Source organism: Astatotilapia calliptera, chromosome 10, assembly GCF_964374335.1.
Source record: "Astatotilapia calliptera chromosome 10, fAstCal68.1, whole genome shotgun sequence".
Taxonomy (NCBI): domain Eukaryota; kingdom Metazoa; phylum Chordata; class Actinopteri; order Cichliformes; family Cichlidae; genus Astatotilapia; species Astatotilapia calliptera.
In genome coordinates this window covers 9,053,146-9,079,488 of record NC_137431.1, presented here as the reverse complement: position 1 = coordinate 9,079,488, position 26,343 = coordinate 9,053,146, and the positions used below count along the sequence as shown (strand labels likewise).

At 38.6% G+C, this 26,343-nt stretch overlaps 1 protein-coding gene across 1 annotated transcript; it reads left to right on the top strand.

The window, feature by feature from the left end:
• The first annotated feature begins 8,815 nt into the window (after positions 1-8,815).
• On the top strand, positions 8,816-26,028 carry LOC113030454 (moesin a). The gene is made up of 13 exons (XM_026181928.2): positions 8,816-9,136; positions 18,730-18,813; positions 19,120-19,215; positions 19,350-19,624; positions 19,717-19,800; positions 20,585-20,731; positions 20,813-20,909; positions 21,002-21,165; positions 21,396-21,526; positions 21,631-21,791; positions 21,882-21,974; positions 23,056-23,280; positions 24,746-26,028. The coding sequence occupies exons 1-13, from the start codon at positions 9,125-9,127 to the stop codon at positions 24,908-24,910; spliced, it is 1,734 nt and encodes a 577-aa protein (XP_026037713.1). The 5' UTR covers positions 8,816-9,124; the 3' UTR covers positions 24,911-26,028.
• Positions 26,029-26,343: the final 315 nt, after the last annotated feature.

Sequence of the window (26,343 nt, the reverse complement as noted above, 5' to 3'; positions counted from 1 at the left end):
CAAGTTGCCGCTGGAGCAGTTTGTTTTCAGGTGCAAGTCAATTTATTTTCTAACTACTTTTACATGCACCTTGATAGTGTGATCATTTGAGCTTTAGTCAGTTACCTAATTATGATTAATAAAAAAAAGAAAATTGTTGTCTTCACTTTAAGTCATCAAGTGCTAATGTCCATGACACACCTAAGCCAGGGAAGGTGGTATCACTGTGGCAGTTATCTAGCAAAAATCCAAGATTACTGCATCTAAAGTTATTATATCCAAAGTCTAGTCCAGTGTGTGGTGAACAAATCTATGGATTTTAATATTAAATGAAGTGGTTTAGTGTATTAAATTGAACAAGTGCATTTCTAACATTAAGAAGGTTTTTAGATGGAAATATGCATGCAGTAAAACATGCTCCCCTATAATAGAGCACATCTCCTCACATTACATTTAGTTCAGTTGCGCCTGTAAGAAATATTTTCTTGTAGAAAGTAATTTCTTATATAATGTACATGCACTTAAAATATGGCAAAGTTGATTGAAACTGCAGAAAGGAGACTTTTTACTCCGTCAATATTCCTGTGCACCTAAATAAGTCATCCAATCTTATGCTGTTACCTGACATCCAGCTTCCTCTCATGTGCATGTAAATGTGGTAAACTGAGAATTCATTGCTCCTGGCTATGATGTGACTTTAGTAGGGACATTGGAAGTTGTAGAAGTATATTCTTTGAGATGGAAACAGTGTTTACTATCACAGTTAAATGTTTGCACACGGAATTCTGATACCGACTGAACTGAAGTTATTTATCAGATAACTCTGAGGATCTGGCTTAAATAGTTAGGCCTGGTAGTAAAATAAATATTCTGATATTTTGTAAAGTATTAGGTTTAAATAACAAAAAATTGAATGAACACATATTAAATACATTTCTGTGAATGCTTGAAAGCATGTTGGAGATGAAAGTTTCTGTATGGCTTTTTATAGGAGGCTGGACTGCTAATATACAGATGTACAATACACATACGTGCAGCTGGTCTCTAAGGATTGTAGAAAGATTTGGCTGTGCCTTGCAGCACACTGCTCTCAGGATGCTTTCACTTTTCTAATTTTAAGTCTTTCCTGCCAAAACCAGCGGTTACTGGCAAAAGTGTACTCTGATCTAGTAGTTATATATAGATATATTTGTGAAATTCCTACATGTAACATGTAGTACCTTAAAGTTAGTTATTTATGGTTGAGACATGAAGATGGCATTGCAAAACTTTGTACTTTTTGTGAATATCCTCTTTATGCACCTTGAGTGTTCGAACAGCGAGCTAACAGGCTGGATTCATGTGGTGCAACTTCAGAAGGTATTTGTTTTCCATAAGGGTGTCTCTGTAGCCAAAGACAAATGTTGCAATATTAAAAAGTACTCAACGAAGTTGTTTTCTTGATTTGCTCGTGGTTTTTGTAACAGTAATGTTGATTGGAAAGTGTTGAACCAGGCCTTGAAAAATTTCTGCCTTTATCAAGCCTAAAAATGATGATGTTGGGTACTAAGTTTGGTATCTGACTTCTTATACTAGGCGGTGAGGCCTGGTATTATTCTGCTTCAAACAATACACTTGCAGAAGTTGTACTATGTAAAGCCAGCCCATATAGCACAACCATCCTCCTAGCGCGTTTAAAGGGAAATGCCACTTATTTTCAGGGTTCAGGAATGGTAACCCCTAGACCTGCTATTAAAGTGCACAGTGGTTAAAGGCTCATTTGTAACAGATTCAATTGAGTTTCAACAAACAACATAAATACATTTGGTGTCAGTTTATAGTTTGTGTCCTTCATTATGTTAATAAATGATTAAAAACGCTATAAATTAATGTTTAGCTTGTATTTTAGAAAACGAAGCTGCACCAGACTATCACAAAGCTGTCTATTTGTCATTTATTCTCTGAACGTGTTCATGAATTTTTAAACTGAGTGGTATTACTCTTTAACAAGGCTAATTATGTGAGCCTGACCTTGTCTCCTTGGTGGTGCTTTTAAAGATGCATATATATATATTTCTTTGTAATGTTTAGCTAGAACCGTAATATGTAGACATAAAGAAAAAAAAACTGTTGAATGTGTTTTGCCCAAAATTATTTTTGGGCTTTGCTGACTTTGTTTTTCATGAAAAAAGACGAGGCTACGTTAGGCCAGCTGTCTGTTCATGAGAAGGTGAAACAAACTGCCTAAATGTTTCTTCATGTGAAACAATCAGATTGCAAGGCTGCTGTCAAGGTTGTTTCTGGCATTTGGCTAAAAGTTTGCGTGCCATCCTTTCCCTTTGAAATAATTGAATTGATCTATGCTCCAAAAACTTTGGAAAACTTTTCAAAAACACTGAAGCGCTGTATGCTACAAGAAACTGCTCTAAATAAAACAACAACAACAACAAAAATTGGCTTTATTGCTAATTGTAGCACCAAATTAAGATCAGTCATTTGCCTTTTTCACTTAGAAATATTTAACCTTATTGAGGTCCATATTCAACATGAACACTGGAATAGTCCATTGGCCATGAGCTAAATTGTGCGTGTACTCAGTAACTGTAATGTAGGATGTAGGCCACAGCATAAATCCACCAAAAAGCAAATGGTCTGGGTTTGTTGTTATGTTTTGTGTTAAATCTGGAAACTTGTTTGGCAATGGACTGCTTCCAGGATAAAAATAAAAACCTCATTATTTTTGCTAAATACTTTCAATGTACCAATCTTTCTTCTTTTTTGTTGTTGTTGTTGTTGTTGCTTTGGATAAATGTTACAGACCATAATGGTGGTTTTTAATCCTCTCCCTTCCTTTCTAAGTGCCGCAAACAGCTAAGTTACAAATGTCTAGAATTGACTTTTGCTTGTTGATACAAATTGTATCTATACCTTGAATGTAACAAAATATGAAATGTATAATATGAAAATAGTTTTGTTTAAATAAAGGGGGAAAAAAAACAATGCCATAATGTTTGTGACACTGTGTGTCACTGGGAGTAGCCCACTGGTATGTACTTATTCTTATACTGGGTACAGTAGTTAAATTACAGGGACATTTATGTGCTACATAAACGTGCACAGATACCCTGTGTACAGCAGTAAGCATCGTGTCCTCTCTGTACATAGTGTTATATATATATATAAAAACATAAATAAAAAATTACATTAAATGTACACTGCTGTGAAAAAGTATTTGCCCTCTTCTTAATTCTTTTTTTGATTTTGGATATTTGTCATATTTAAACATTTCAGATCAAACAAATGTGATTTAATGTAGTTTTTAAATGACGATTTTGTTTATTCAATTTAAAAAGCTAGCCAAACCTGCCTTTGGCTTAGTACATTAAATAGTCATTTAAAAAACTGCATTTTGTATTTACTTGGGTTATCTTTGTGTAATATTAAAACTAGTTTGATCATGTACCTGTGACAAATATAAAAAAAAATCAAGAAGGGGCAAATACTTTAACAGCACTTTTACAGCGCAATCTGTAAATGTAACAGGTATTTAACTTGTTTTAAGTAAAATAATTTTGTGTTGTAAACGTGTGCATCTATTTCATCTGATCTGATATGTCTTTATGCTATTTAAATGGGAATTTAAATATTTTTGGATATATTTTGCTGAATAAAATATGCCAAAGTTATTCTTGGGTGGCTTTGTTTAAAAAAAACAAATAGAAAAAAAAATCTTGTGATTCAGCACACGGGTTGTCATGCAATGTATTCTATATTTTCGAAGACAAAGGTTTTCTTTTTCACACACTGTAAGCAAAGGGTAACTAGACAACAAACGCAAATCAGTGCATAGCCTGGCAGTTTAAAAATGGTTAAAAGCACGATACAAAATCTGCAGTCTATCATTGGCTGATGTCTGGATGCCAACTGATGTCACCACATACCATCCACACCATTGGCAAGAATGAGACTGCAGTATCATTAGTGACTGTAATAAAGTGCGAGTTTTCGCTCTGATTTGTGTTTGATCTTTATCAGTCTTGAAAGATGCTTTTGAAACTGGAATTTTCTTAGAATGCTTGGCTGTTGATTTAATGACTAACCCTCTATGTTAACAAAGCAGAGGTGTGTTGAATAGTGGATTCTTTCAGTACTGAATTCTTCACCAATTGTAATTTATTAATGTTGTTATCCGAGGCCAGTTTGCATTTGATTAGCACCGTTTTCAATGTGTTAACACGGATATTGTCAGTATTATATCAGAATCTGTTGTTGGCTGAAATCAAGACCAAAGTGATTTTTGATGTGTACACTTCTCATAACTGTCATGATTATTGATTCAAATAGTTTTCGGCCCTTGATGTCTTGCAGTTTGTGCGACCATATGGAATGCTGGCGTACGAAATGTCACGACAACAGGTACACGCATATAAACAGGACTGTACATATACAGTATACAGTGTAATACTCAGGTTAAACACACAAACATTTTAAATCGCAGACTTGGTTGTTTTCTAATACTGAGAAATGCAGTGGTCACCTTTCTGAAGTATGTGTAGGTCTCACCTTTGTGTCTGCCATGTGAAAAAGGGAAATATAAAACAAGTTTTTTGTGTTGTGATGATCTGCAGTATTGTAATTCACACTGATTAGAAAGCATTGCTTTTATAGACTAATATACACGAAAATAGACTCTTTGGGTCTGTGGGCTCAAACAAAATGTAAGTCTTAATGACAAACTGTGTTTCTCTCCATAAATAAAGCAGAATTCTGTTCCAACTGTGTTTTATCTCTTTTTAATGAGGTGGTTGATTATAGAAACAACCGTGTTATTTATTTATTTCCTGTCCCGTTTGGCTCTTTTGCCATCAGAATTATTGTCTAAAGGCAAAGAAAGATGCCCAATGGATTTACTTTACCAAATTGACCATCCAGCCTTGCCGTAATGGTCCATTTGATTCACCTTTTATTGTTTATTTTATTTTCACTTGCTGAATACGGGACAGACTTGACTGGGGGAAAGAAGGGGAGAAAGAAAGAGGGAAAGAGAAACAGCTGAGAAGAGGGACGGGGGAGAAGGGCAAAAAACAAAAACCAACAGAATGGGCAGAAAAAAAGAAAAAGAAAATGCATATATCGATCACCTGGATCACCTGCTGAGAAAGAAAACAAGCAGAAGAGAACAAGAGTAATAGAATAAACAACATCACAATGATATATGGGAATATGACAGTAAATACTACTGAGTGACCAAGCCCCAGGCTGAGAGGCCGGGGGCACCCCACCTCCGAAGTGGCCCGAGCGAGCCCCAGGCTCCAGGCCCCGATAAGCGGCCGCCAAGGAGTGAGCTGGTGTGTACCTGGACGCCCATCCCCAGACACAAAGAACCACCAACGCACCGATGTCTGAGGGAGTCCGCCACCGGCAGGGGAAGTGGTGGTGGGGGGAGATAGGCCTCCAAACCTTGGAGGGCCTGAGATGTCCCCAGAGAGGTGGCGTCTGATACCCAACCTGACATATAGACACAGACATACAGGCACACACAGATACAAACATCCATTCCCACCCTCATGCTCTCATATGCACTTACTCCACACTCAACCAACGTGGAGACAGACATATTACCCATTCTCACCCTCTAGAAGGACGGGATACTGGATAGAGGTGGATGGATTGATTGTAGACACTGCTTTATATATGATAAATGGACAGGTTCTTATATAGCCCTTTTCTACTCGAGCACGCAAAAGGGCTTCATAAAACATGCCTCATGCTTCACACAAATGCTTTTTCTATAGCTAACATTCACAAATAGATGAATGCATCAGAGAGCAACTTGAGGTTCAGTACCTAGATAGGGATTAAACCATCAACCTCCGATTAGTAGATGAGCTGCTGTACCTCCTCAGCAACCTATAATACATAATATTTCATTTAATATAGACTTAGAATCAGGCAAAACCATCAGCTGAGGCGAAGAATGTAATGTTACATCATTTGTTTTGAATGTGTTATGGCAAACACGTGTTGATTTAAAATGTATTCTGAAAGTAGCAAAACCGTCCTACGTCATCACTGGAAGATATTTGTCAAAATTACTTTTCCCCTTTACCATTTATTTTAAAGTAATTATAGCCTAAATATACTTTGAGATTATCTTTTAAAAAATCAATTTGTACTTCTGTAAAATGATCCCACAGGCTGATGCTATAAACCACTCTGCTTATATACTGCAGCTGTGCATGTGCAACAGGTTACATGGCACATGCACACTCTCTGCTGGTGGAGCGGTGCAATAGCTAGAGCCATGCGCCACTGACACAAGTGCAGACTTTTATTATTTTATATGAAACAATTATAGAAACCTAAAAGGCCTCTTCAATTAAAACTGTCAAATACTATAATCTGTCTGTCTGAGAACTCCTGTCTCTGGCTCCTAACTTCTAATAAAGCACTTACTCCACTGCTCCTGTGAGACCTTTTCCAACTGCTGTCAGGTCTGCTGATGGATACTGTGCTGAGTGTACACGAAATGATAAATGGATATTTAGGTAGACTTCTTGGGATTAATATCAGCTATGAAAGAAACTACAAGTTGCAGACAAAAGTTATGGATTCATTCTGACAACATTTCTATGCTGCAACAAATACGGTGTATTTTATGCCCAAGAATATGATAATCTGTTTTTTTACTTTTAGATCATTGGAAACTCAATAGGGTTCGTTTATGACAAAAAGAGCATTCCTTGCACAATGTTAATGTTCAAAAACCACTTTTCAACAAGAAGAGTGGACATGTCCAAGAAACAGTCTGCTCTCATCTGCTAGATTGTGACAGCTGTACACGTGTGGTCTTGGAGCCGTCTTGCCTCTGATTTGAAAGCAGCATGCAGCTCATTCAGTGAGACTGTGGGTGGTCATCCACCATCATCAGAGATGAGTCAACATACAAACTCAGTGACATCTCCATGCTGCGCTTTCACTGAGAATATTCAAACACCAGCCTTTTTCAAAGATTCCTATGTCTAGTTATTTATATTTTCCTTTTTCCTTTTATGGCATGTGTAAAATTTGAATGCTGTTATCGCTACATACCATACGCATATGCAACTTTTTACTTTTACAGCATAGGCCCGAACAACGGTTAAGCACATCTTGACTTAAATCAAATAGGAGGTATCTTGAAGCGGGAATCTGTACTTTAATGGCTTGCAAAGATGAGGGGGGCGAGGGTGGGGGACGAAGGATGAGAAAAAACCTGCAACCCTGCAACCACCTCTAGATGTTGTTGACCACAAATTTTCAATCTGGGCTGAGAACTTTCATCCAGAGCATGTACAAAGCAGTGTAGAAACCTCTTTTAAGGTTCACGATGTTGGTTTACTGCACTGAGACAGTGTGCAGTTTCATGATTTAGGCGCTTTATGTGATGCATACTGAAAGAGGAGGCCTTAGAGTTTGTATTTCATCATATTGCATGCTGCACTTGTAAGTATGTCACTAAGTATTACAGTTTTATCCCCTGACAGAGCTAGATAAATTCCAGAGAACACAGAGTTTGAACAATTTATAGATTGGTGTTAAGTACCTTGACAATAAAAAATCATTCCTCTGAAAATGGTCAGGTACAAGGACTGCACTGAAAATGAATGGAAATGGAGCCAATGTCCAAAGAAAGGCTTTGAATGACCATCAGAAAGCCTGGAGAACTATGCCTCGAGACCAAGTTAAAAATTACAAGAAAGCCTAACTCCTTGGAAGCAAAATATTTAAAAAAAATGGGGGGGGGGTGGTTCAAGACTTTTGCACAGCACCGTATGCATTATTTATCCTATAGTAACCCAATTCTACAAAACTACATTAGTAAAACAACCACAACAGTTGAATTAAACAGTAATTCAAAAGCAGCCTTTTTATTTGTTAAGTCTGTGAACGATGTAGCATATCAGCCTGCAATTTTGCCATTAACGATGATGATTTTCTGGGAAATTATTTGAAATGCTTAAAATGTAGCCAATAGAGGCGGGGCAATCGATTGAAATATCGATAGTATCTATACTAAAGAATCGATACTAGTGCGATTGGATATATACTTCCTTTCTATCTTGTGCTTTGCTTCGTCCTGTACGTTCAGTATGTAGCCTACTGAATTTTATTAAATAAATAATTTTATGGGGAAATGGAAAAATATACCTCAAACATGAACTGTGAAAAATGCCTAAATCTTATTATGTTGAATGTCAACAAATTCAACCCTGATTTAAAATACACGTAAAGCTGAAATGCCTGTTTTGTTTTTGTATTAACAAATCATTGTGGAAAATCACAGGGGTTTAATGGTTATCAAAATGTTTTTAGAATTTGCAAATTGAATGTGATTCATCTGACACACTGCTCTCCACTACATAGGCGGAGTAGTAGCCCTTTATCGTCATAACATATACAACGAAATTATGGGTGCGCCACCCAACTACTGTGCAAAAAATATAAACAAACAAAACATGAAGATAAAAAGCAGACTGCGTCAACACCATCTCTCATAAGCTGCCTTTATAGATTAAAAGTATTGGTTACCAGCCTTTAGCACAGCGCTAGAGGCCGACGACGAATATATTGGACACTCTAACAGGCTTGTTTTAGATACTGACATGTTTGCTGGTACTTTCTGCCTTCTTGTATTCTCAAAGTATCCCAGCACACTGGTCGTCGTTTAAATAAAAGACTCATATAAAGAATGGTATTTAACGTGGCCTGTCTGCTAAAAGTGAGAGTGCTGGGAAACTTTTTTGACTGAGACAGTGAACCGCACGCAGCCATGATGATGCGACTACTGCAGGCGGAGTCTGCTGCTGGCCTGAACCTCTTTTTCACTCCGCTGTCCTGTCATCGGGTTGGGTGTGGTTTGCAGGGTACCGTTAGCAGGAAATCCAGCTCGAGTCCATTTTACTTTAAGGCGAAACAAAGGAAAAACACCCCCCACTCGCGTAGGGTCGAAAATAGCTCTTCGCAGTCCAACGGAAAAAAGTGAGGTTTTGTTTCCTCGAGACGGGAAAGCGTTTGGTTGGCGCCGTTGTTCTGATGGGAAAAAGTTTTCTCCTGGTTTAGCAAACTGCTCTTTTTATTTAATAACTTCATAGAAAGCCTGAGCCGGACGTGAAAGAAAAGAAAGATGCCGAAAACGGTAAGGCTGAAAAGTACATTTATGTTGTTATGTCAGAAGCTACTTTGCCTTTTCTGTCTCTTTTTCAGTACGCGATTTTAATTAGGTGTGGGTGTTTCGCGTTGTTATTCACTAACAACAGTAAGATAAACTAAAGTGCATGTCCGATGGGTTTTACCGTGTTTAAAAATCTTTCGCATCCTTTCAAACTCACCCGAGGATTACTGTGGTACTTTCCGTTAGGTGTGTGCGCGTGCGCGCTTCCTACCCTGTGTTCACTAAAATTAGCGCCTTAAATCAAATCATTCATTCAGGGTGGAAGCCGCGTGCTATTAAAATGCTCTAGAGTTGTATATTTAGGCTTAAATTATACTTTTTATACTGTTTTTCTGCGGAGGTGTATCCTGGACTAGCAGCGAGCTAGTCCTTCTCAGGCCTCCCTCTCAGTCAGCTCTTAAGGATTTGAACTGTCAGCCAGGCCAGCTGTTATGGTCAAAACAGGAGCAAATGGAGGCAAATCTGCAAACGGCTAGGAGGCAAAAGAGGAGACACAGAGAGCTTTTTTAATGCTACATTGCGAAGGTTATTAAATAAAGGCAAAAATAACTGCTCTTGAAATGAAGGAGCACTCACAGATTTGTGCTGGTACTGGTGGAGCTCTGAACAAAGAAAATAAGGGGGTCCAGACCTACAGCATTATAAAAGGCACAGCCCAATATTCCCGTGGATGCCTTTATCAGTGGACAAAAGAATTGAATGCGGTTTCAAACTCATCGGTTCTGCTCGGCTGGGTGAAGGTGTGTGGGGCTTTGACTCAGTGAAATGCTTTCTGAATGAAGAAGATAACAAAGAAGCTGCTGAATCTGTGTGCAGTCATTCTTCTTATCTGCACATTGTCCTGAGATACCCACGTGCACATTCTGAATGTAAAAGGGACATGATGCTACTAAAAGATTCACACATGACCAATGAGAAGGTGATCGGCATTATATAGCCTACAGAGTGATTCACATTTCACAGTGCAGATGCTGTAATTCATCGTAGTGCTATCATGTTTATCCCCAGATTGTGTGTCAGATTTTTATAAATAATAAACTATTATTTTACAGATTGGTTAATATAATACTGGATTAGTTTTATAGCTACTACCTGAGTATGATACCAAATTTATCACCTTTTACTAGTCATATATTATATTCAGGCCGGAAACATTCAATGTTACAAAGGAGAGAAAAAAAGCCTCCAAGTCTCGTACCTGCTTTCTTCCTACAGTATTGTTTCTGCTCGTACTTCCTTGATATTTTTCCAAGTTGTCAACCAGAAAAAAATGTCAAGCATCCTGGCATTAAAAAGCCTTCACTACCCTCTTCTTCCCCAGAGGAATTCGTCTAATATCAGCATGTTTTGTTTTGTTTTTTTCTTTTCTGCATGGAGGCATTTTTGGCACAACCAATCACTAGTTACTAGCATTTACTTAAATGGTATAATCAACACTTTCATTTATCAGGTGGTCAGGGAAGCAAAAATTACATTTAGTGTACCAGTATTGAAAATGTATCTAGTCACCTCCCAAAGACCCATTGTGAGGAAAAAATGTTTCTCTTGAGTCACTACATAACTATTGAATTTCAATTGTATATTAGCAAAAAAAAATCAAACATTTTTTTTAATGTTTTTTTTCTGCACTTACACTACTGATTATAACCCAAGTGCAGTTTGTAATAAATGTAGTTCAACTAAGAGCTTGCGTCCCACACAGACACAGATATTTGTCTTTGAAGTTGTTTCCTATAATGAATTGTTCACTTGCCATGCATTTTAGTCCATTGCTAAGTATCAGCGTCTGTCTGCAGAGTGCAGCTGGGATGTTGTTAACCTCAGCAAAACCAGAGCCGTGTTTAAAGTAGCTGCTTTTGCAGTCACCAGTGGGAACCTCAAACACCTCAAAAGCACCTAAATGATAGTTACTGTCAAATCAGAAGAACACATTTTTGTCATGCTGTCAGTTAGAAAAAAGTAAACCAGTTGTTGGTCAGGAAGAAGCAGCAACATTTTCTCAAAATAAACAGCAGATTGTGGGGTTTTTATATTCATTAATGAACAGCACGCGTTGTGCTGCCACTGCCAAAAGTATAATCATTGGAACTATAAGAAAATATATTCTATTCTATTTGTGTAGATGGAGTAAACCCTGTATGCACAGTAGCACAAAGGTGAACAGGTGCAATGGTTAAAACTCAGATGTGTGACACTCATCGGTTCATTTCCTTTCTCGTTAGCTAAAGGTGCTATGCAAAGATGCAACAGATGAGGAGCATTAAAAAAGGAAGTTAGATAAACTGATTCAGCAAATCAAGCAACTCTGTATCCAGCAAAAGTAAAAGTCATGTCCCCACCAAGCTGCCTCTGGGATTCATAGATCGTTTTAAATTACCTGTTTTTTTTAACCTAGTTTTTCAGACAGTTTATTTTTCCGGTGTTCAAGTTACATTTAATAAAGCTTAATGTCACTCAAAAGCAATAATTATTGCGAAGCTCAGCCTTTACAGGACTCCTTTTGGCAGTCCTTCAGTTTCCCTAGGAAGTCGTGTTATGACTCAAGGTTTCTGTACTTACATCAGTTCCTTTCTGGTAATTTCCTCGCCTGCAGCCTTATATGGACTTTCACATCACAGTCTGGCTGATCTCCTCCCTGCTTTCCTTCGCATGGTCTTCAGATACCATGCCCCACTTTAGATTGCACTACAGCAGTGCAAAACCCTTTCTCAGAATTTTTCTGCATGTCTGTTGTTGCCACAGTTTTTTTGTTGTTCTTAGTTCCTAATGCAGCTCTGTTATTACACTGATTTTGTTTATGTGCTGCTGTTACATGGAATTGCAGCTTTTTGTCTGCTTTATCAAGAAGGTAACAGTAGCTTAAAATTATTTTTTAAATAGGCTGTATTTTCAGAAGCACAAAACAATTATCAGCTTTATTGCTAGAATTTCACCCCATGTTGTTACAAAGCAAAGGATTTTCCCACTCATGCAACCCCATGACGGTTGGTTCACTTACTTTCCTACCTGTTTTTTTCAACGCTAGAACCATTTCAGAGCTGGTACACTTTTTCATGTTAACTCCTTAGACTCAAGAAATGCACATATGGGCAGCTGTTACCACATAAAAATTAAGCATAACTTACCATTTTAGCTCGAATTGCAGGAATGATGACAGATCTAGCTTTCTCCTTGGAATGATCACATTTTTAACAAGCGTGTCTATGGAGACGTGGCAAATGGAAAGACCTGGAAGTATGCAAGTAGCAGGAGATTAAATATGGGTCTGTGGTGCACATAGCAGAGCAGATTAACAGTGTAGAGGTAGAGCTGGTGGACAAACTGCAATCAAAAGTTCACTTTTTAAAGGTTTCTCTTTGAAAGCTGTGGCAAATATCAAAGATCTGAACGTAAGTACTTTGTTGCTGGTCATGTAGTGTTCTGATTTGACATCCTTAATACTGTATTTGTTGTTGCTTATGAGCTAGCATTGGTTCTCAATAGACCAGTTTGATCTTATGCTGATTATTTGGTTAGCTTTGCCTCAGCTGACAACTGATAATTTAGTTTATTTTAGAACCACCCTGCTGACCTGCTAATGTATTAGCTTATTTGGATCTACACAAAGACGGACAAATCATAATTCCACACAAGGTGAACAGGTAGCATAGCAGTTCTACTGTACAGTGGCAACTTTCAGGACTTAACATTAGTCATCTGAAAAGATGTCAGGAATGGAAAATTTGTACTGCACTTTGACACATATTAACACCTCCATGCTATTGCCTAATCTCTGCACGTCTACATGGCTCTAACAATGTGCCAGAGAATACCTGACAAAGAAGACAAGTATGCATAAAACATACTTTAATCAGTTGGTGCTTGGGATTTCTTATTATTGGATATTTTTTAGAGCAGACGGTAAATTCCATGATTGGCTCAGACAGATGTCACTCAGCAGTTTCACCAGAAGCAGCAAAACTAACAAGACTCTGTTCCAGTTTGCTTGCGCCGACATTTTAAAAATCAAATAAACAGTGGTCGTGGGAAACGGCTCTAAAAGACCCAAACTTGAGTGTGTTTGTGTGTGCGTGTTTGTACTCTCCCCTGGTTAGAAAGAAGAAACACGATCCTTTTTTTCGACCCTCCTCTTCCTGTGACAGAGTTTGAATTTCTTTCGTTTAATGCTAATACCCGTAAGCACACAGTAAACCCAAAATAACCAGAAAAGAAGACTTGGTGACATTAACAATGAAGATACCCTTAAGGTTGTAATGAGGATTCAATTTTAAACTTATAATGGAGCTAAATTATTTCCATTTTCCTGTTAACTAACTGCAAACTCTAGTCAGAGAGTCATATGCTTATCATCTTGCCCACAAGTTTTTTTTTTAATTTTCCACGCTTTGAGCGATAACATAACGAGATGTTAATTGTGAATCGCACAGGAAGTGGAAGTCATGACATTTTCGCACATTTTACCATGTCAAATGTTGCTTTAAACAACCTGAACTGTTAATGTTCCGTGTTCGTTGTAATAGAACCAGATTCAAAGCTTTTGTTCGTTCAGAATGAGCAATTGATCAATTCATATTAGCATATCTGATGGAAGTGAGAGCATTTATAGCCATTTGGTAAAACTAAAATGTCTCTCATGCTTGAGTAAAGAAGGAAAAAATGCATTTCACCTGAATGGATTGGAATCTGAATTGCACTCTGGTTGCCCCTGACATCCTCAGTTTATCTGTCAGATACACCAAACTGTAAATCGGGTTGCGGTGGAGCCAGCAGTAGCGTTTCTCTGGCAACCAAGAGGATGCTTTGTTAAGCAGTTGTTGACTTTAGATGCTGACATTGTGTGACTCTCATGCATGGCATGACTCAGATGTATGACTCAGAATTATCAATGTGCAGTTGCTATGGTTATTGGGGTAAACACTGAAAGAATGGCATGTTCTGATGCATGTTTCTCGTTGTTATAAATCAGTTGTAAAATAAGCCAGGCTTATCGTACACTCTGATAGTGACCTTCTTTAAAAACCCCTCCGCTCTTTCACGTCAAAGAACTGTTAGTCCAGAGCCTAGCTCATTCCTACTTGTTCCAGGAACCACTTAGGATTATCTTCTTTATCGTCTCAGCTTGTATTGGACAGATTGTAGTTGTGAGCAACACATGGAGATAACTCTTGTGTGGGAATGTAAGGCAGAAGTTGAATTCTGGCACGTCAGTGGGGCTGTATCTAAAGATTAAATTTACTGAAGCTCTCTTGTGACTTGAAACCTTACAGGGTTAAACTAGCTGGCACTTAGTTTTTTTTTTTCTTTAAAATAAGTAATTGCAGTTATTGCAAATAGGGCTGCCGCAAACGATTATTTTGATAGTCGACTAGTCACAGATTATTTTTGCGATTAGTCGACAAATCAGATCATGCATCCGTTGGACGTAAAATGTACAGTTTATTGCACCAGCATGCATCTGCTCTTAAATAACTATCATTAGCTTACAGCTTTAAGTGTTTAAGGTATGTGCTAACTAAAAATAAAGGCAAGATGATCATTTATTAAATTTGAATGAAATCTGCAGATTGTTTCGGTGAAGTTTAATAAACTCAGCCATCTGCTCCTTGCTATCTAAAATATAACAGAACACCGGAGTATATTCTGGAGAATCTCACACTTCTGATAATCAATAATATACGGAGCCCCGCAGGGGACATGGGAGGGAAAAAAAATTAGGGAGAAAAAAAAAAATTAAGACTGACTTTTGTGAGATCTCGCAAAACAAACTCGGGATCTCGCAAAAGTATTGCGAGATCTCGCAAAAGCTTTAGCCGCATTCTTCGGAGGCCGCCAGCTCGAAGCCGACCGGGAGGTCGAGGCACGATGTGCCGGGAAAGCGGTGTTCCTCCCGGCTGTAGTAGGTCTCGACCTCCCGTTAGCTTCGAGCTAGTGGGTGTCAGATCTCCAAAAACGTCGGAGCACTTTTGCAAATATGTGATGTCTTGTAAACCGAGCAGGTATCTGACGTTTACACAACTACATTCACGCCTCAAAATATCTTAAAAGTGTATTTTGTGACCCAGAAAGAGTAATATTACAACTAAGTAGCTGCCGCCATTGTTGGAATTCAACTTTCGCGAGAAAGTTTTGCGAGATCCCGAGTTTGTTTTGCGAGATCTCGCAAAAGTTTTGCGAGATCCCGAGTTTGTTTTGCGAGATCTCGCAAAAGTTCGTCTTAATTTTTTTTTCTCCCTAATTTTTTTTTTTCCTCCCATGTCCCCTGCGGGGCTCCGTAATAATACAAAAAAAAGCCAAACAATAACATTTTTAAGTTATCTAAGTGACTTATATATCATGTTTAACCTGAGTAGTGAAAGAGGGCGTTGCGTTTGAAAACGATTTGCCCGGAGTCCGGTGTTCTCACCGGCTCTAGTGAGCCTTGCCCCCGGCTAGCTATCCAGCTGGTGGGTAACAGACGTCTCCGAAAACGTCGGAGCGCTTTTCAAAATATGTGGTGTCTTGATAAACTGAGCAGATATTTGAAGTTTACACAGTTACATTCTCGCCCGAAAACATGTTAAACGTTTATTTTGTGACCCAGAAAGAGTAATATTAAAACGAACTATCTGCCGCCATTGTTGGAAACTGAGCAGGGCCGCGCTATGAATTCTGGGACATAGCTTCTTCTTCTTCTTCTTCTTCGGGGTTTAACTGCAGCTGGCATCCTTGTACATGCAGTGCTGCCATCTTCTGTTTCAGTCCGTTATTACACTCTTAAATCCTACTACTTATTCCTGCGTCTTTTGCGATCTTACAAAGCTTCAAACGAGGCGTCAACTATTAAATTAGCTGTCGACGATTTTGATAGTCGACGTAATCGTGACTAGTTGACTAATCGTGGCAGCCCTAATTGCAGCAAATGCTCTCCGGTGACCTCTGTTTCTGCTGGTTTAGTAACATGTTTGTTAAATCGAAATTGAATATACAGAGGGGATTTAAAAAAGATTTTGCTAAGGAAGCTTGATGAACCTAGAAAAATTAGTGACAGACTGCTTGCATCACTGTGTCTTCACTCAATATTTAACACCACGTTTAATTTAGTTTTCATCAGTTTTGCTTCCTCTTACTGACAAGGCAACCCAGATGTTTGGCCCCAGTTAACTTTCAGGTTAACTGCTCATCACCCCATTGCCATTCAGTGGCTGTACAATTGTAAGACACGTGCACACTTTTTACTTATGATAGTTGCGTCCTTTTTTTTTTTTATTCTTTGTGGTTAGTGCAGCTTTCTGTATTCAGTAAGCCCAACAGCTCTCACCTGCTACGTGCGTTTTCAGCATTATAGTTAGCTTGGTACAGTTTGAACAAACATGCCATTAAGATGAAATTAGTGAAAAAATTGCAGACTTTTAGGATTACCGTGACATTTCTGATAACTAAATTATATTCAGCCTCAATCAAACTCATTATTTGCTCACAAAAGTGAATGTTAGACCCACTAAACATCACAATGTTGGCATTGTCACCCTTAGCATATGTGTATCCTGATAATTCTTTGTTAAATAACTAATATTGTGTTGTGAGTCCAGCATGGCTTGAACAGTTGTTGGTAAGTCAAGGCATTAGACCTTTGATTTGAGTCTGGAAAAGAATTATTTTTGTAGCATTCAGCTGTGGTATTACATTAAAACAAATATAAATAAAATAACACAGATTAACTCATACGTTTCAGACAGTCAGTGAAGTGGCAGATTGTTATAAGCAGCTTCACATGACATACAGTAAAGCTTTAAACAAGTCAGTCATCAAATACACCCATGTGACAAAATCGGTCACAGATGTGTTTCTCAATGTGAAATGTACGAGTTTGGGATTTTATTCTTGCAGTATCGCTTTGGTGCGATTAAAAAAAGAGCTAAGAGAAAGTCATGGAAACATGGCACGTGGGCCATAACAGGGTGTTTTTCAGCATGTGCTAATAATAGTGTGTTAAGTGTTTTTGAGCCCTGGCCATGAGAGACACACCCTAACTAGGCAGAAAATGTATAAGCGTAGTTCCCTTTTCTTGCAAGATTAACTATTTTGATTCAGGAAATGAAACTGCTTAGACACCATCAGGGTGGCCACAAACTGAACTCTTATCTGCTCAAATATAAAAAAGTGTATCGCCTAAAGTTCATAACTGGAAGCTTAACAACTCCTGTGTATAGACGATTCTAGACTGCAGTGTTGGCATTCAGAGTGGGCCCAGATTTAAGGTTTCTCCTCAGCTCTTAACTGCCTGGGATGGCAGGAAGTGACAGTGGGGCAAGTGTCCTGAGCAGTAAATAGGGTCCTGCTGACATGGATGGGAAAGAACGCAACTCTAATCAACCCCGCAACTAGGAAATAATACATACCATTGTTGTTCAGGGCAGGCGTGGGCCTCTGCCTGCACAGTTATTTCCCAATAGACATGCATGCTGGTGTTTCTTTTTTCTTTTTCTTTTTTTCCTAGTCTCTAAGAGGGCACAATAAATGAGGGATTCCTGCACAGCCTACTGAGTACATACTTTTTTCTTTTTCTTTTCTTGCCACCTTCTGAGCAAGCTTTTCCAAAGAAAAGGTTAAATAAATGTGTTCAACTTCAGACATGATTTTGTAAGACACAGATATAACAATTTGTCTAACTAAGGCGTGCCTCGTTTACTGAATAACCCAGGGTAGCAAAGTGTGATACCTGAAAAAGAGATCGAGCTAAAGTTCTGTCTACAAACCGATCTTGTTAAATCCTGCTACACCAGACAGGTTGTCTGATGCATGACAGGATGTGCACATCTCTCATGAGAGCTCAGTGTTTAACAGTCATGCCTCACAGGGCCCGACCACCAAAGGATGTGGTTACTTCCTGTAGATAAGTTCTTGACTGAGACAGAGCCAGATTGGTACATTCGTCGTAACCCTGAGATGCAGTCTTTTCTAAATTTCAGAATAAAATAGTAAAAAGGTAATTGGACTGCAGTGTTACTTTGTTCTCCAGCAGGACTGGGAGATGTGTGCACACTTTTATTGCAGGCACATTTAATGAATTCTACAAGAGTGCCACACATTTTGAGATGCTACACTTGTTAAAGATGGTCGCCATTAAATGGTTTGCATAGAATGACACAGTTTTTAATGCACGAGAGCTTATATATTGCATAGAGTTTGCTTTTTATTGTTCGGTAAAGACCGTATATTAACACAGAGGGGTTTCTAAATCAAATGAGCGAGTACCTTTTGACAGTGGGAAGGAAAAACTCGCTTTTAACAGGAAGAAGGCTCCAGCAGATCCAGGCTCAGGCAGGGGCAGCTGTCTGCCACGACCTGTTGGGAGTGAGGGGAGGGAGACAGGTTAATAATAACTAATGATTAAATGCAGAGTCTCATAATGTTTAAGAGAAGAACAGAAGATCTAGTTTTGTCTATTCTCTATTTACCAAGAAATGATATGGTACAATCATTTCAATGATACAATGATAGTACAATGATACTCAAAATACTGTCTTTTTTTATTTGCATATTTGAAAAAGTTTTTTTTCCTTTCCTCTGTTCCTCAGATTAGCGTAAGAGTCACCACTATGGATGCCGAACTGGAGTTCGCCATTCAGCCCAATACAACAGGAAAGCAACTCTTTGACCAGGTATGAGAAACTGTTTCCTCTAGCCAGCACTTAAGTTACCATTAAACATAAATGATGACTCTTTGATGAGTACTGTGGTGGGGTTTAGTACTCCTATTTCTGGAAAATGCCGGGAGATTATTATATATTATTATTATATATTATTTTCATGGCTATTAATTTTTTTTATTTTTGGCTGATGATAAAAACAATACATTTGAAATTAGGAAAGCAGTAAATCTTTGTGGCTGAAACCCCTTAAATAACAGAATAAAACAAGGGAATTATATTTCATATTTTTATTTTTGTTGCTGTTTTTATTTAAAGGTTGTGAAAACCATCGGCCTACGAGAGGTTTGGTACTTTGGACTCCAGTACCAGGACACAAAGGGTTTCTCTACTTGGCTGAAGCTCAATAAGAAGGTGAGCTCCTCAGTACTCAGTACACTTCATTCACTGGGCCGTCTTTTTTCAAGCATGAACTGCGCTTTTTGATCTCGAGTCCACAAACAGAAGCATAACCTCTACCCTCTCACCCGTGTCGGATCATATTTTAGGTAACAGCCCAGGATGTGAGGAAGGAAAGCCCGCTGCTGTTTAAGTTCCGTGCCAAGTTCTTCCCCGAGGATGTCTCAGAGGAGTTAATCCAGGATGCCACACAGCGGCTATTCTTCCTGCAGGTAAAGGAGGGAATCTTAAATGATGACATCTACTGCCCTCCAGAGACAGCGGTCCTTCTGGCCTCCTACGCGGTGCAGGCCAAGTATGCTGACTACAATAAGGAAGTCCACAAACCAGGCTATTTGAGCAGTGAACACCTGCTTCCGCAAAGGTAACGTGGGCTTTATTGCCACTTCAATATGCAGGTTCACGTGAAACATTCCTGACATGTTTCTTTGACACTTGGGCCTCTCATGTTCTCAGAGTCCTGGATCAGCACAAGCTCAACAAGGAACAGTGGGAAGAGAGGATTCAAGTGTGGCATGAAGAGCACAAGGGCATGATGAGGTGATCAGCGACACACGTGTTCCCCAGCACACACACAAACACGTGAAAGAGAGGACGGTTGCCTAAAATATGGATATTTGTGAAATTATTGCATCTCTGGGGATGTGAAAATGTGTAGCTTAAACTTTCCATTATCATTGTGCACACTTATTTTTTCTGCCACTTGACTACAATGTAGTCTTCAGTGACTACATTAGGGTAGCCACAGCTTATATACACACTTCATAACCTACTAAAACATAAGACTGTTGAGGAAGTTATTCCTAGTTGAATTACCTTGTTGTTCTCTGTTGCTACAGTTTCTTCCCTCTTCTGTCATTTCCGTGAATTTGAGATAGAGCTAACTGAGAGTGTGTTACCACGGCCTTTGTGTTGACTCACAGGTGCTCTGAAAGTTTGTTACTGGCCTTGAGTCACTGCAGTTTGTTGATCTGAGTACTGTTTGTGCCACTGACATTTTTAGTATATGCTTTATTGAAGACAGTAGTGAATGTCCTTTATTGGCTTCCATATGTGTTTCATCAGTCAGGTTAGCTTGTCGTAGATAAACAGTAAACACAGCCTAGATTCATTATATGTTTCTCCAGTTGCTCTGTTGATCAGTTAAGTTTCATAGTTCAGGTAAGGTTAAAAAAGAGGTATAACCCGCTCAACCACACATCCTGAAAGCTCTGCATTTGAGCTTTGGCCTCTGCAGCCGGTTAGAACAGTGCAAACAGCACGCCACGCTCTGACTGTGAATTCTTCTTTTAGCAAAAGTTAAAGACGTCTTATTTGTTCACAGAGAGGAATCCATGATGGAGTATCTGAAAATTGCTCAGGACCTCGAGATGTACGGAGTCAATTACTTCAACATCAAAAATAAGAAGGGAACAGAGCTGTGGTTGGGAGTGGATGCTTTGGGTCTCAACATTTATGAACAAAATGATAAGTAAGTGTTTCCACAGAAGGGTTTGTGTTTCGCAAAAGGTACACTGTGCAGTGCTGACCAAGCATTTTTGTTCTCTTACAGAATGACGCCCAAAATTGGATTTCCATGGAGTGAAATAAGAAACATTTCCTTCAATGACAAGAAGTTTGTCATCAAACCAATTGACAAGAAAGCACCTGTATGTTAACATAATGTTATGTTATTTATATTTAAGAATAATATTAATGTAACAATAAGACATTTTAAATGTCTCAAATGTTTCCATTGCAGGACTTTGTATTCTATGCTCCAAGGCTGCGCATCAACAAGCGTATTCTGGCTCTGTGCATGGGTAACCATGAGCTCTACATGCGCCGCCGCAAGCCCGACACTATTGAAGTGCAACAGATGAAGGCGCAGGCTCGGGAGGAGAAGAATCTCAAGAAGATGGAGAGGTAGGACCGAAATGGAACCAAACAAAAAAACCTACAAATATTTTACACATGGATTGTGTGAGTTCTGTTCCAAAGATGCAATAATAAATGCAGTCTGTTATAGGATATTGTAACAGTTATAGAAAGATTACTAGCTTTATTTTCAAATACTAAATAAAATGGGGTGATTATCTGCTCTGCTTTTGAAACATTTCCGTACAATCATCCTGTAACGATTTCGTTTTCATTAGAGCTGTGCTGGAAAATGAAAAGAAGAAAAGAGAACTTGCAGAGAAGGAAAAGGAAAAGATCGAAAAGGAGAAGGAGGAATTGATGGAGAGGTTAAAGCGGATCGAGGAGCAGACGAGAAAAGCTCAGCAAGGTGGGGAAGCTGTGAGAGTTCAAGAAAAGCTGCCTGTAATGAATGATGACAATGTTTTCCTCACATGATGTTTACCCTTAATTCTTGTGTGTGTGTGTCCACAGAGCTGGAGGAGCAAACGCAGAGGGCTCTGGAGTTGGAGCAGGAAAGGAAGCGTGCTCAGGAGGAGGCTGAACGCCTGGAGAGTGATCTTAAGAGTGCTGAGGATGCCAAGATGGCGCTGCTGCAGCAGTCAGAGAACCAGATGAAGAACCAGGAGCACCTGGTTAGTGTGTTAGCCAGTGTGATTAGACACTGACACTTAAAAAACTGCAATAATGTGTGTACTGATGCTTCAAATATGATGTTCTTTTAGGCCACAGAGCTGGCTGACCTGACTTCCAAGATTTCCCTGCTGGAGGATGCCAAGAAGAAAAAGGAAGAAGAAGCATTAGAGTGGCAGCAGAAGGTGTGGCTTGACTTTTCCGTAGTTTGCTATTCAAAACTGATAACATAAAAATATGCCAATAGTGGAAATGCTGTCTATATAGAAAACACGTTAACAGATATTTGCATATGCAGTTGCAGAACTCAGTTTGTTCTTCCTGGTTTTCTAGTTAAAACAAAAAACAAAAAAAAGGAAACTTGTGCTTTACTGCCATCTTGTGGTGAGAACTGATCTTTTGTGGTTCTGTAACTAGGATACTATGAAGACAGAAAAATATTATTTTAGTAATTTTGGAAATGTAATTGGAAAAGCAAAAAAAACGGATGGACAAAAAGTGAAAGGAAGAAGAAAAGATTCAACTGTTAGACTTAAAAGCCTTTTTGTTCATTGATAATCGAAGTCAGTGTAACTATGGCAGGAAGAAGTTAATCAGAGTTGTGCTGGTCACATTGCCCCTCCTCTGTGACATAGTCAGGACAGGCATTCCTGGGGTCTTTTTGTTGTGTGGGTTTGGGGGAGGGTTAAACTCTCCCAGCCTGCCTCTTGTCTTTTTTGGTAAAAAAAAATCCTGCGGTGCCAGCCCTTTCTTTTTTTTCTTTTTCTTTTTTTTAGCCCATGTGACTCATGGTGTTTGTAGTGATGATGGATGTCTTTGTGTGAGGGAAATCCTGTTCACCCTTTTTAAACCATTGTGATTTTCTGCCTTGTAAAAACCAGTTGTGCAAACTGGTGGTTTCAGTATTGTGTGAATTTTTGGAAAAAATAGTAGTTGAAATTCCAGTCTTACTCATAGCTAGTTTTTGACTCATAGCGCCTCGGGTAAGAAGCACTCGGTTTTATATTGAATTTCCTGAAGGGATTTCCTAATAAAAATATCCAAGATATATAGCTTGGGTGGAGAGAAACCAAAACAGGAAACCAAGAGCCTGGCTATGGGTCATGTAGCATAGGTCTGCCTGTGCATTTCTCCTCTACTGCATGCTGTAGGAAAAATGGCAATACAGAAATATCAGTTAAGCTCCCCCCACTTTTGTCATTTTCATTAGACATTAAATAAGGGTAATTTCTAAAACACCTCACTTTTATTTCTACATTTGCTCAGGCTACAACAGTGCAGGAGGACCTGGAAAAGACCAAAGAAGAGCTTAAAAACAAAGTGATGGTACCTCAGGAGCCCCTAAACGCAGAGAACGAGCATGATGAGAATGATGAGAGCAGCGCCGAAGCCAGCGCCGAGTTAACAGGTGCTGCCACGTACAAGGACCGCAGCGAGGAGGAGAGAATGACTGAAGCTGAGAAGAACGAACGCTTACAGAAACATCTACTTGTAAGTCCTTGGAATTTTTTTAATAAACATTAAAACAATACAAATAATAAAGTGACAAAGTAAACGTTGTTCAAATAAAGTTGGTAGGCTGCCACTGTTTTTTGTCACGTTTCACTCTGGGACTGTAAGAGAAACATGACACACAAATTATTATATTTTCCTGTTAATGTAGAACATTTGGAAGCCAAGTTAGCTTTTACACTGTTTAATGCTTCAGTTTTGTTGAAATGGGAGCTTTACTGGCCTCTTGAACTTCCTCCCAAAGTGCTGTTCGGTGTTGTGAATGCCAAATACTTCAGCTGCTAGTGTGGGGAGGGGCTGCGTGCCTGCTTGTCTGTATTTGTGAAGCATTAAAGGGAAAGCAGTACGGTGTGAAGTTGTGTGTCAGATTGAGAAGGCGAAGCCAACACTTTTGGTACTGATACTGTTGCAAATGAGTATTTAATCCAGTATTTTCTAGTATTGATTAGTATCTAAGTATTTTTTTGGTTGTTTCTTTGACTACTGTTGACACAATTTTAAGTAGCTTTAGTCAACTAAAAATAAAGAATGCGCATAATTAAGTCATGCTACTAAAGCAGTCAGATGACTGTATGTAGATACGTGTATGTGTCATACAGCTTCATTATTACAGTCAGATGTAAAGATTTCATACATTTTTACCCTTAAAAATCGTGATTCAAATAGATTCAAACCAGTTTGTCATGCACAGCAGTCTTCCCAGGGTGGTCTGCTGTTTTTGAATGTTCAGTCAAAGTCCGCTTCTGACCACAGTGGTTCTGCATTTTATCGTGGAGTTGTAAACTTGTGAACTTGAGAATAAACATCAACTTCTGTAGAACCCAGAAAAAAGGAGCAAGGAAGGAAGTCCACAGTGTCGGAGCCTGAAGGTATCAGAGCAGGAGGGAAACTAGTAGCATGCTTCTCATTATTTTTAACTTTGATGGGGTTGAGCACTGGGAATTTGGTCACTCAGGGTCTGACAGATGCTGATTTCTACCATAACAATCTGAGATGTCTGTGGGAGCATCTTTAGAGAAATGCACTCATGGTTGCACTGTCTGATGGTGCCACAAGGCAAAAACAGGGATCAAAATATGCTGACAGAGGTGGCCTGCAGAAGGAAATGGGAGGATATAAATCAAATATAATTCTTTTTGATATTGTATTGGCAAAGTGAAGGAACATTATGATTACATCTCGTAAGAACACACAGTCAGCTAGGGATTCTTGTTTTAAAGTAGAATAATGAAGTTGATCCAGGTAAGAGTAATCCCCTCATTTAAGTCTGAATCCCTTTGAAAAACAGGTTTTAAAAAGCAGAAATAAGTGAGTAGAATGTCAATTTTGAGCCAATTAAGTGACTTACTGGTTGATGCAAGAACATGGGTAAAACACCATGACATTACACAACGAGTCGCACATGTTAACTGTAATTTTATAATACTTGTACCCTTCTTTCCAGGCTTTAAGCTCAGAGCTGGCCAACGCCCGGGATGAGAGCAAGAAAACGGCAAATGACATCATTCATGCAGACAACATGCGAGCAGGACGTGACAAGTACAAGACCCTCAGGCAGATCCGGTCAGGAAACACCAAACAGCGTATCGATGAGTTTGAATGCATGTGATATCTGCATTCACCAACGCAAAAGCCCACAGAGCTGGGCCTTTCTGCCTGGACTGCAGTCCTGCCTCACTTTAGCTGTTTTCTCTGTACCCAAATAAAGTCAGATCCACCAAATGACGTTGCTGCAAAAGCACAGCATGTTGTACAAATGTGGATCTGGAAGGTTCTGTTTGTTACCATTTCTTACTTTGAATTTTAGACAAGTCACTGGTTGAAAAGGGACATACTGTATTTTATTAGTACATTCCTCACTAGGGGTATGTGTAGCATATTAGTAACGGGCTCACGCCTCATTTCATGACACATTGAGCAAGCAACTTTTAGTTTGTTTTATCTTTTTCACATTTTTATATCATCATTTCTAAATAAAAGCTGTAGAAATCCATTTAATTTTGTGCCATTCACAAATCCAAATTGTGCCATAAACCATTTGCACTTGATTCTTTACAGCAAGCTGGATATTTTTAATTTTTTTTTAGAAAAATAATGCTTTTCTGCAGTTTAAAATTAATTGCACTGCAATCTATACGAGCAAATGCAAATAATATAAATAAATTGTTTGTATGGAACAAAAAAACAGCAGCAGTATTATTAATATTTTCTATTATTATTATTATTTTGAAAATTCAGTTTATTTACTAATTTTACTGCGCTCAGAATCATCCAGCAGTTAAAAGTCACAGTATTTACAGCCTACTGGCAATGTGATATGAAGGATCTAAGGATTTTTGTCTCTTTTTTTTTTTGCATTTTCAGTTCTACACTTTCAGCTGTGTGGCTGAAAGTGTAGAACTTGCTGTTGAAGCTTAAGCAAACAAATGTCTAACTGTGCCTAGAGACGGAATAAACTTGGTATGTCATTTGCAAATCTCATATGTTGTAACAATCCAGTTGTTTGAAGAATCCAAATTTAGTTTAACGTATACGCTGCAACTTGTTTTTTCCTCATGCTCAGACATCAAAAGAGAAGGTAGCACTGATATGCACATCTACATATGCTGACCTACATACGCTGAAGAAAGAAGCAAGGCTGAAATTTGACCTGCAAATTAAATCTGATTGAAATTTGTAGAAATTATCAGCTGCATTTAACCATTAAAATATTTTTTTTAACCATCATCATCAAGTCTTTGCTCTTTTACTTATCACTGAGGATGTTTTTTGGTTATTATAGTGATTATTGTTTTACCCAGTACAGCAATGGTAATTGTAACTTGTGAAGTTGGCTTCTATTGTTAAACACATAGTCATCTGTAAAGGTGAAAGCTGTAGTTTAATCTTAAAACAAGCAATGCGTAAAATAAAACAATTTCGTCAGACATGCACTGGAAAAATCAGTTTACCTTTTTACAAGTGAGTCAAATTATACTGTCCCACATGGGCACATTCTCCGAAGCATGCATTTTTATATACTGTATGTATTTAATGACATTT